Source organism: Pseudomyrmex gracilis, unplaced genomic scaffold (assembly GCF_002006095.1).
Source record: "Pseudomyrmex gracilis isolate BER0280 unplaced genomic scaffold, ASM200609v1 scaffold_379, whole genome shotgun sequence".
In the NCBI taxonomy this organism is placed as follows: domain Eukaryota; kingdom Metazoa; phylum Arthropoda; class Insecta; order Hymenoptera; family Formicidae; genus Pseudomyrmex; species Pseudomyrmex gracilis.
This window is the reverse complement of record NW_018020963.1, coordinates 44,049-55,832: the sequence shown is the minus strand read 5'-3', so window position 1 is coordinate 55,832 and position 11,784 is coordinate 44,049. Positions and strand designations below refer to the sequence as shown.

The 11,784-nt window shown below is 34.9% G+C and overlaps 2 protein-coding genes across 7 annotated transcripts in view; one reads left to right on the top strand and one right to left on the bottom strand.

The window, feature by feature from the left end:
• Positions 1-11,784, bottom strand: part of LOC109860408 (protein Shroom-like) — a 100,605-nt gene that overhangs the window by 51,548 nt on the left and 37,273 nt on the right. The gene's annotated exons all lie outside the window — the stretch shown is intronic.
• Positions 6,054-8,779, top strand: LOC109860409. 6 transcript variants are annotated; one of them, XR_002250819.1, is made up of 8 exons: positions 6,054-6,162; positions 6,282-6,372; positions 6,552-6,802; positions 6,899-7,003; positions 7,097-7,201; positions 7,407-7,690; positions 8,138-8,207; positions 8,593-8,779. XR_002250819.1 is itself a non-coding variant. In XM_020439474.1 (7 exons), exons 1-7 carry the CDS (start codon positions 6,108-6,110, stop codon positions 7,766-7,768), a joined length of 876 nt encoding a protein of 291 aa, XP_020295063.1. In that variant the 5' UTR covers positions 6,054-6,107; the 3' UTR covers positions 7,769-7,925. The 6 variants fall into 6 exon arrangements, 5 of the variants coding, with proteins under 5 accessions (XP_020295063.1, XP_020295062.1, XP_020295061.1 ...); XM_020439474.1 differs by lacking the exons at positions 8,138-8,207; positions 8,593-8,779 and having other exon boundaries at positions 6,552-6,564; positions 6,658-6,802; positions 7,407-7,925; XM_020439473.1 differs by lacking the exons at positions 8,138-8,207; positions 8,593-8,779 and adding an exon at positions 7,769-7,925 and having other exon boundaries at positions 7,407-7,673.

The window sequence follows — 11,784 nt, the reverse complement described above, 5'->3', positions numbered from 1 at the left end:
TTCTTGCGCAATTGATATTCTTACGATTAACTCAAACGGGTATTGCTCGATGCACGATAATATCGTCGTGTAACGGGATCGATTGATTTCACCGTATCTTAAATATGACAGTCGAGAGCGTTGAAAGGATTTTCAGTAAATATCAATGCGATCTTATGACGTAACAACGTTATTTTTGATTGACAAAGGAATCTTCAAAAATCGTATCGATCGACATTACGATTTTCAGGTAGACCGCTTCTTCGATCGCTCTTCAATGAACCAGAACCCGCTTCCTGCGGACGCGCCTGTGTTGTTTCGTCCAGAGAACCGCTCGAAGAAAATCTAATTTTGTTACGCGGTGACGGACTCTGTTCACGAATCCCCCGACCGCAATTTTCTTCAAACGACACCGTAGAACAAAAGACGCGGCCAATCGCGCTCGTATATGTAAGAACGAATCGCGAGATATCGCAAATGAAGTGTGAAATTTTAGGTTGCCATGACGGAACAATCGGAGAGGGTGGATAATATTATCGATTAACCGTGACATCGGAGCCACTGGAGTGCACGAAACACGGAATGTAAATCCATCGCGATGGCCGTCACATAGAAGGAATATTTTAAACAATCGTGTTGAGAACAAAAATATTATAAACTAAATATCTCAAGTCTGTGACAAAAAGTGTAAAAAATTAATTCCAAGATTGTTGGTCCCGCAAATTTTTGAAACATATTTTAGAGTTTCTTTTCGAATAAATTTAATAAACAATACATATTACAATAAACGCGAACATCTGCCAAAACATTTACGTGTACTTATGTGTACGCGAAAATATGGTATGACATTTCGATAATATTATTCAAAACTTCTCAAGTTATTGTATTTGTAACCAGATATTAATTCGAAGACAAGTAACGTATATAATGTATTTTTACATTGAAAATGTAAACAACGCAAATCCGTTTTGAATTTCACGAAAGTGACATATATACAATCAATTAATTTTTGATAATCTTGGTTATCCTCGATCACGCTTGTGAGAAGATAATGAATTGCTTTCGTCGTTTACTTTCTTGAAAAATCGCTTCAAATATTGCAAGATCAAAATCGTACCTCCGTATTCGAAATTTATTGCTCCCGAAGACCATCGTGTTGATGCTACCCACTAGATTGTAAACACCCAGGTTCAACATCTGCTCGACTACGCGTCGCGGTTCGTCGCCGTAGGAAGCTCAGGTCATTGTACGTCGCTTCTGGTAACGCGTATCCCTCGCACTGTCCGACATTGGGCGATCGATGCCGAGAGCAATCACACATCTGTTGTCATCATATTTGAAAAACTCCGTGTCGGTCTCGCAAACGATCACTGACACATAAGCGACAAAAGCAACGAGAACGCGCGCAAGTCGAACCGCGAAACGCGCGGAGATGGCGACGACACTTTTTTTGTCACTATGTAGAGTTTCGATCGCGCGCGACTCTGACAGCTGTCAACGAGCGCAGCGACCGCGTACACGGTACCGTGTTCGGCGAGCGCTGTCAACGGAATGAGTCGGAGCACACAGCTCGTGGTGGAAGCGTTGGTGGAGAAACGTCGGTGGGGAGAAATCGCGAGAGTGGGGACGAGAGAGAGAGAGTGAGAAAGAGAGACTGAGAGAGAGAGAGAGAGAAAAACGTTTATTGCTGTTTCAGGATAAAGAACGGATGCGCGCAACAAGTATACAAAGATCAGAACTCGTTCGCAAGACGAACTGTAGAGAATCTGAAAGTTGAAGAGTGATATTTTCTGACATAGATAACCCGCGAAACTTAAAACATATAATATATAACATTGTTAAGTCTTTAAAAAACATGAATTACAAATTTAGTTTCAGAAATCTAAACACACACATTGAGTGGTTTTATAAAAGTTTACAAAGATAAGTTGGATTATGATTCGAGTACTAATGTTATATGTACATAAAATAGACTCTGATGCGTCTTACATTACGTAGGACGGATGTGTGTGTTTTGTTCATTGCAGTTGTTTCTCAATCTTTTGAGACAGTCGACGGTTACTTTTCTTGAATTTCTTTATGTAATTGAGTATTTATTATTTTGATATTCTTATTTTAAATCTCTGACATAATTCGACTATTATTCTGACTAATTTTTAAATCTTTTAAATTTTCTGACAATATTTGATTAATACGACTTATAACTTAGCTTGGCCGAACGCCTGTTATCATACGTGAAGCAAGTTATATTTGCAAGCGTCGCGAGGCAAATACCTTGCAATTTATATAATGTCTATGGCTTGGGCTTTATAAAAAATATTTCTTTATCAATTTTTTTAATAATAGCAAAGACTCTAATAAAACTAAATCTACAAAAGCTATTAATCCCTCACAATAATGTAGATTCTTTCTCAATGTTTTGTTCTTGTCTTAGTGTTACCGATTTTTCTGTTATTAATTAGTATTTTTTTCCAAAATTAACAATGATAATCACAAGAACTTTGCATCGTGGCAAACGACGTTTGTAACGACAATATTGTTTATTTATTGTCTTATCGACATGGCTTTGATGTAAAGCTTGATATACGTTGCAGAACCGAATTTGCTGAGTAAANTTCTTGCGCAATTGATATTCTTACGATTGACTCAAACGGGTATCGCTCGATGCACGATAATATCGTCGTGTAACGGGATCGATTGATTTCACCGTATCTTAAATATGACACTCGAGAGCGTTGAAGAGATTTTCAGTAAATATTAATGCGATCTCATGACGTAACAATGTTATTTTTGATTGACAAACGAATCTTCGAAATTCATATCGATCGACATTACGATTTTCAGATAGACCGTTTAATTAAAGGCGATGAAGAGAATGAACCGTACTGTTATGACCACAAAAGAAGATCAGTCAGGTACGTCAAATTATACTGTTGTAATATTTAATTGTGTTACTTCAGTATTGAAATAATTAACTTCAAAAAATATTGGTTTTAAAAATATATATTTTTATACTTTTGTTTATATATAAGTTTTATATATTATAATACTTATATATTATAGTTTTTGTGGCGATCTAACCGCATCGCCACGAGGCGATCTAACCATATCGCCATGACAGTTGTCAAAATTAGACTGACAGTTCGCGCTTGCGTTATTGATTTTTTACTCGTGGCCAAGATCAGTTCATTAGAGCTTTTGACAATCCGCCGCGAGAAAGCAATTATGAAAAAGTGTCGCGCAGAGATAAGTATTTCCAAAATGGTTATATCAACGGCAAATTTGGAACCGGAATTCGTTGAAGAAAATCTTCACCCTGTCAATGTAGTATCATGCAGCAGTCCTGGAAAGTCAGAACGCTACAGCTTTCTCCTGTATGATTGACCAGAATGTTGCATCATCCACTGTTTCTAAACATTTGAACGAGCTAGGAATAATTTGCAAAAGTGGAAAAAAGGTGAATGAATTGTCGAACGTTGCTATTCAAATTCGTTATAACCTTTGCGCTTCACTTCTTTCAAGAAAACAAGAAACAGAAGCAGTTTATGAATCACGTTGTGACTGCAAGTGAACAGTTGATATATTACGGTAAACTTGACCAAAACCGAACATTGGCATTAAAACGCGTTATTTGTGAGAACAAAGGTGTGGTGTTTATTTGGTGACCCCTGGCAACGGACCGCTATAAATTAGAGGTTCACGGAGCGGCGCAGTCAGACGCTGACAGGATGGCGGAGCAGGTGAAGTCGGTCAAGGCTATCCTTGGAGATTCAAATTTTCATCGACTTTTGGCTGAATTCCCGGACGTTGTTCGATTAACTGACAGACTTAAAACAGCTAAGCATTCGACCAGGCATCATATCAACACGACGCCCGGACCCCCTGAGTTTTGCCGACCTCGTAGATTGGCTCCTGACAAGCTTAAGGTTGCCAAGGCGGAATTCGACGCTTTGCTTCAGGAAGGAGTCATCCTTCTAAGAGTCCCTGGGCAACTCTTCTTCACATGGTGCCTAAGCCGAACAATGCTTGACGCCCCTGCGGAGATTATAGACGCTTCAATGCTTGAACTATTCCAGATCGTTACCCGATTCCACATATTGAAGATTTCACACAACCCCTTTTTCGTAAGAAAATCTTTTCTACGCTTGATTTATTGTAGTAAAACCATATAATCAGATTCCGATACATCCTGAAGATGTTCCAAAAACGGCAATAACCACACCGTTCGGTTTGTTTGAATATCTTTACATGCCTTTTGGACTTCGAAACTCGGCGCAGACTTTTCAACGATTTATCAATGAAGTACTCCATGGGTTTGACTTCTGTTACGCTTATATTGACGACATCCTCGTTGCCTCATCGTCAGTCGAGGAGCATGAGACCCATCTCCGACAGTTATTTACGCGATTCGACAAATATGGAGTGCGCATCAACCCTGCAAAATGTGTGTTTGGAGCAAAGAAAGTGAAATTTCTCGGTTACATGATTTCTGAGGAGGGCATACAGCCTCTTCCTGAAAAAGTCAGGGCTATACAAGAATTCCCGCAGCCGGCTACTATCAAGCAGCTCCGACAGTTCCTGGGAACAATCAACTTTTATCGAAGATTTGTACCAGGAGCTGCGGAAGACCAGGCAGCTTTGCACGATGTTCTCAAAAGGCCGAAACGGAAAGGGAGTTCGAAGATTGAGTGGACGACAGAGCTTTCCCGTGCTTTTCAGACTAAGCCTTCTCTGATTTATCGGGAGCGGGCGTAAAACACACGACAACACATACACAGACACACACACACACAAACACAAACACCTCCTAAAAAAATTGTAAAAAAAAACTATAAAGAAATATGTAAAGATGATTGTATGAAGCTTCAAGAAAGCGTCGAAAGCGTTCATGCTAATTTAATTGTTTAATAAACGAATTTAAATGTTTACACTCTAACAACAGTGTTATTGCTTCAACAGCCAAAATTTATTGTTCTTTATAAATAAATATTCTTATCACCCACGCCTTCAGTTCACTATGGAGATTGGTGGGGATAGACTCAATTTTTTGGACATCACTATTATTAAAAATAATAACAGATTAATAAACAACTGGTATCATAAGCCAACGTTTTCTGGTAGATACCTGAACTATTTTTCTAACCATCCTATTTGCCAAAAAAGAGGCACAATCATCAGCCTCGTAGACAGAGCCTTCTTTTTATCACATCCTAGATTCCATTCCAAAAATATTGACTTTATTTTTAATTTATTAATTGACAATAACTATCCGATGGACTTCACATATGATAATTTTATCCTTAGACTGAAACAGAATTTTTATAAAAATAATGACATAAGAAGGTTTTTGTCTAGCAAAAGTTCTAATGACATACAGCGTCACTGGTTTGTTTTGCCTTACATCAATAAATTTTCGGAAAGATTTTCAAAAATATTTCCTTCAGAATCACATACGCGTTTAGCTTATTACAACCTCGACAAACTGGCTAAATTTATCAAAGTTCTTAAGGATCCTTTGCCCCTTCTCTCACATCCTTCCGTAGTATATAAGATTAAGTGCCGTGAATGTGAAGCTTCGTATGTAGGACAAACTGGCAGAATGTTACAAACCAGAATTAAGGAACATAAAAGCCACATTAATAGAAATTCCACTCAAAAATCTGTAATAACTGAACACAGATTGCAATACTCACATGAATTTGAGTGGGACAGAGTAGAAATATTGGATTATGAAAGATCTTACAGCAAAAGATTGGTATCAGAAATGCTACATATAAGAAGTCAAGTCTGCGGACTTAATTTACAGTGTGACAAATTTAGACAATTCATATTTACCGTTTGTCGATAAGACATCATAAAGTGTTATGTTCCCCGATAGCAAAACGTGCAATCGCACGCGAAGGCACACCGTGCAGTCACGACGTGCGTTCACAGTGGCATCTCTGAGCAACATATATGTAATACTCCTATATTGCTAGTACGGTGCCGACCTGAAACTCACCGTTACGGTGCAGACAATATAGTAGCCTCTCTCTCGCGCAAGATTCAGCTGCTTTGTGCGCATGCGCTTACATTTTGTGAAATTTACTTGATATGAGTATTACATTCAACGTAATATTAGTGATCGTATGAAACAGTTACGTGAAAATTGCGAAGAATTAAAGAAAATTAAAGAAGAAAAAGGTAAAGTATAAAGTATATAATAAGATGTGCGAATATAATTTTGTACTTATAACACAATTTTGTATTGTATAATAGCAAATTCGGCAGCTAAAACTAAATTGCGATTTTTCAAATTTCAGGCGATAATTTCATTACATGGTTCACGATGGTGCGAATTTGTTTTTTGTGCAAGAAGAAAGCAACAAAAGATGTAAATTTTACAATGCACAAGTACATATCTTAGATAAAATATCTCACATAAAATGTGTATTTATAAAATGCTATTATTTTTTCTAATTTAACTTAATTGCATATATTATTATATTTGCTGGAACACATGGTTAGGTTAGGTTATCAAGCAAATTTTATAACACATTTAACAGCATGACGAGATAAATAATTATTTGCAGATTTCCAAAAAACGTGAGCATTCGAGCACAATGGTTGCATGCCTGCAAATTATCTGATAAGGACAATGTGACGAATGTATACATATGCTCTGATCATTTTATACAGAGTGACTATAGACATAGTACGGATCTGCTGTGCCAAAAGAAATGGTTATTGAAACCAGAAGCAGTGCCTTCCATTGGTGTTCCAAATCGTCCAGCTACCAAACTGCAGTTCCAGTCAACATTCAAGAATGTTAATCAAGAGAAACGTAAGTTTTTAACTTTTAACTTTTTTTAACGTTGCTAGTAAATATTACTTAAAATTGTAACAGCTTTGATTCACCATTATTCATATTGTTTTATAGCATCATTGCCTTCGATTGATGCTCTTCCAACTTTCACAGCAGTTGCTTCTAATGTCAAGGAATCAGAGTTTGCATCAACATTCAAGGTTGTTATTCAAAAGAAACGTAAGTTTTTAACTTTTAACTTGTTTTAACGTCGGTAGTAAATATTACTTAAAATTGTAACTTTGATTCAACATTATTCATATTGTTTTATAGCATCATTGCCTTCGATTGATGCTCTTCCAACTTTCACAGCAGTTACTTCTAATGTCAGGGAACCAGAGTTTGCATCAACATTCAAGGATGTTATTCAAGAGAAACGTAAGTTTTTAACTTTTAACTTGTTTTATTGAGGACACTAAATATTAGAGTTAGTTGTTTTTAAATATATTTATCTGCAAAACATCTAGCAAACGGCTCTTATTACCTTTGAAATTTATTATTAGTTTTAACTGCATGAACCTCAATATCTTAATTCGTTTTTGTTTTTGTTTGTACGTTATTTATGTTGCTTTATTAATAACAGGTCATGACAACGAACAGCAAAATCTGTATGCTACTCCGAAGAAACGGAGATTTGCAGAGCCTCGGTACATATCCGAAATTACAACTTCCGATTTTTCATCACCCAAGAAAGCCCGTAGAGTTATTGATATGGTGAAGAAAACCTATAAAGAGAAATGTAATTTGATCCACAATCTGCAGAAAAAAAATCGGGCGCTGTGTAAACGCATTACTACTTTAGAGGACTTGGTAACGCATTTGCGTAAAGAAGCATTAATGTCAGAAGAAGGTGCAGACACTTTAATGGTATATTATCAAAATATTATTAAAATATTCTATCAACATATTATTAAGTGGTTAAATTTGTTTGGATTTCATGATTAGCCACAGAGACAAGCTACATCGTGCCAGAATAATTAAAAAAGTAATAAACAGACTCTGATCATTTTATATTAGTATTTCATGCACAAAATCTTAAAAGGATTTTGTTTATACAATGATGTTAATGTAATTGAAATTATAGATATTATAAATATTGTGAAAAGAAAAAATATAAATATTTTGAAAAAAAATGTTATAAATATTGTGAAAAGAAAAAATATAAATATTGTGAAAAAAAATGTTATAAATATTGTGAAAAGAAAAAATATAAATATTGTGAAAAAAAAAATGTTACAAATATTGTGAAAATAAAAAATATAAATATTATAAAAAAAAATTATACATAGAGTTAGATTAATCTTATTGTTTTAGCATGTTGCTCATTGACGTTTATTACATTCCACTGTAACACATTTTGTCATCTCTAAAAATAAAATAACAGGTAAAATAAAATAACAGGTGAGATTGTAGTTTTAAGTTTAAAAAAAATTTTTTCTGATTTTACTATTATATTTTTTTCTAATTCAGGGTAGAAAAATTTAAAAAAGAGTTATATTTATTGATTAGTTTAAAAAAAGTGTTTTAAAGTATTATTTATATATACAAAAAGACTATAAGCTGCTTATAATTGCATATAATAGCATTGCATGTAGTAACAGAGACCAGCTTTTTACAAAAATTATAAGAAAATGTTTGTTGTTTTCCTAGTTTGTGCAGCACGCTTCTATATAATATCTATCCTTGCCAAAAAATTTTCAACAATATTGATACAAATCATAACAAGTAAAAAAATCACAAAGAAAAAATTTCATGTTTTTCTTTGATAGAACATGATGCCGGAGAAGATGAAACACGTCTTAAGTAGGAAACTAAAAGGCAAGGGACAATACTCGCCTGAACTCCGCAGTTTCGCACTTACATTACATTTTTACTCACCAAAAGCGTACAATTATGTAAGACAAATGTGGGACAATTTACTGCCAAACCCTTCTACCATTCGTAGTTGGTATAGAGTTGTCGATGGAGATCCGGGTTTCACGAAAGAAGCATTGAACGCTATAGCTCTACGCGCGGAAGGACCGAAACCGGTGATTGTAAATTTGGTGATAGACTAAATGGCTATTCGTGAGCAGATAATTTACGATAAAGATAAATTTCATGGTGGCGTCGATTATGGAACTACCAACGACAATGACAATGATTGTATACAGACAGCAAACTACGTTCTAATGTTTATGGCAGTGTCCCTGAATGACAACTGGAAGGTACCAATAGGATATTTTTTAATAAGATCTCTAAATGGTAGTGAACGAGCAAATTTACTCACCCAGGCATTGCAAGCATTACACGATTCTAATTGCAAAGTATTTTCGATAACGATGGATGGAGTAGCATCAAATCTCAGCATGTGCATTGCTATGGGTGCTACGTTTAACTATGGACCTAATTTTAAACCTTATTTTACAAATCCGGTTACTTCTGAGAATTGTTTTGTCTTTCTTGATTTATGTCACTGTATTAAATTGGTTCGAAACACTCTTGGAGACAAACAAATTCTTACGACTACCAACGGTGACAAAATTATGTGGAACTTTATTGTTAAACTTCATCAGTTTCAAAAAGAACAAGGTTTACGAGCAGCTAATAAATTAACAAATAAACATATTAACTATCAAAATAGTAGAATAAATGTTAAATTAGCTATGCAAACTCTTAGCAATAGCGTCTATAAAGCTTTCGATTTTTTAACAAAGATAAATGACAACTCGGTGAAAAGTAAATTTGAGGGCTGCATGCCAACTGCTATATTTTGTCGCCAATTTAACAATATGACTGATATGCTTAACTGCAAAAATCGGTTTTCAAAAGAAACATTTAATACACCTTTAACCGACGATAATTATGAGCAGTTAAAAGCTTTCGCGGTTGATTTTGAGAATTACATTAACACGATCTGCAATGAAAAAGGCACTCCAATTCTCAAAAGTAACAGGAAATCAGGTTTTCTTGGGATTATTGTATGTCTTAGGAATATGTTTTGCCTATTCGATCAACTAAAATCACTTGGCCTAACTTATCTTTTGACATACAAATTATCCCAAGATTATTTGGAAACGTTTTTCAGCGCGATTAGAAGCCGAGGAGGGTTCAATAACAACCCTAATGCCCAACAATTCAAAAGTGCGTATAAACGATTGTTAATTAGACACGAAATTAAAGAGTTTGATAATGGTAATTGCCTTTTTGACGGCATAGACATACTACATGTCTCTTCTACCGTAAAGAATTTAAAATGCCCAATTGGCGATTCCACATTTTTACACGAATCTATTGATTTCGGTCACGACTATATTAAAACATTTTGGGACTTGTCACCATATGTTGACAATGTAGTTCTGTACATCGCAGGCTACGTTAGCAAACACGTTAGCGATAGTTTATATTGTGACATATGTCGGACTCAATTAGTAGGATCGGAACAGCCTTTGCTGTTGTCGATGAAAAATAAAAAATCGTATATTGTACCGTCTGCAGATGTTTGCGCGATTTGTCGTATGTGCGAAAAGATTATTCGAGAAAACTCTGATAATTTACTTAAAAAGAATATTAAGCGCGATCTACTAAATANTATTTTTAATCACATAGGCATTCCGTTTTCGAACGATGAGATGGATACTCATGTGTTATCGCAAGACATTTTAGATAATCATCGCAGTCAGTTATGCAAAAATATTATTAACTTTTATCTTAATATTCGATTATTTTACGAAGCTCATAAAAATTCTGAAAAAGATTTTTATATTCGAAACAAATACACAAAATTAATATTGTTTAATCATAACTAATGTAAAAGTATTCTTAACAAATATCATTTTTAAAAAGTGTTGTGGTCATCAGCACAATCTTTATTTTATCTTTTTCTTATAATTCACATTCAATTTGATCTGATCTATTATGTACGTTCTTTTATGTATTTACTTCTGCAGAGTCGTTTTTTTTCTGAAAAAGAAGATTATTGATAAAAAAATACTTATTTTCATGAAAATGTGAAACAATATGTATGTCAAAATATGCGAATAAACATTCAAGCACATTTTTCTTTCTCGCGTTATTTCTGTCTCACTTTCCAATGCTTTGTCTCGCTCGCACTCACTTGTAGATGCGCCTGCGCATAATGACGCTCGACCATCTATGCCCATATTTGGACTTCGTGCGTCTCCCTTTCTCGGGCCTCGTGCCTCTCATTGCAAAGATACGCGACTAGCAATATAGGAGTATTATATATATGCTGAGCAATCACTGCATGGAAAACGCCATAATAACCGCACAGAGAGCGCACGTGGTGAATATCACAGCGCCGTGCGCGCACTGCGATGAAAATGCACCGTAACCGCACTGCAATGAAAATGCGTCGGAACCGCCGTGGCATGTGTTGTGCTTTCAACACAACAATTAGTGAGTTGTCTTGTCACCACTTGACGTTAATTTGTTTTGTTTTATAAGTATAAGAGCCAATTACGTTTGATTACTACAAAGCAGCTTATTCTAGTGAACAAAGTTATTGTACCAAAAGTGGGAAAAGTGACCAATAATAAAATAAATGAAAAATATCATCACTAACTGTGTTTTACAGGTGGTATGTTTTAGCGAGGTTATTCTCATTGTGGCAGTTGACTCAAGTAAGATACATACAAAATATCACCAATAAATTTAAGTTTAAAGTGTAAAAAAAATAGTTATTGGTAAAAAAATGTGTATTTTATACAAATTTTCTATTTTTCAAAATAATTATTTTCTAAATTTTCAAAATGTCGATCAGGCGACTTATGACAATGTGGTACATATTATTTTTATTTTTCATATTTAATAAAAATTGATTGCATCAAAGTCTCTTCTTCATATGATATAATGATATTATTTACAGGTCAATCATTTCATCTATTTAGGTGGTATGAATCCCGTGGACTCTGCAGGACATTATTTTAAATGTGCCTTTACTAGCGATATAGATATTTTAT

What these genes read in the sequence shown, in the direction of transcription:
- LOC109860409 (XM_020439471.1), top strand. Translation starts at nt 6,108, where the DNA reads ATGAAACAGTTACGTGAAAATTGCGAAGAATTAAAGAAAATTAAAGAA. An exon ending in GTAAATTTTACAATGCACAA is followed by an intron (nt 6,373 to 6,551) that starts GTACATATCTTA and finishes AATTATTTGCAG; the next exon opens with ATTTCCAAAAAACGTGAGCA. An exon ending in GGATGTTATTCAAGAGAAAC is followed by an intron (nt 7,202 to 7,406) that starts GTAAGTTTTTAA and finishes TATTAATAACAG; the next exon opens with GTCATGACAACGAACAGCAA.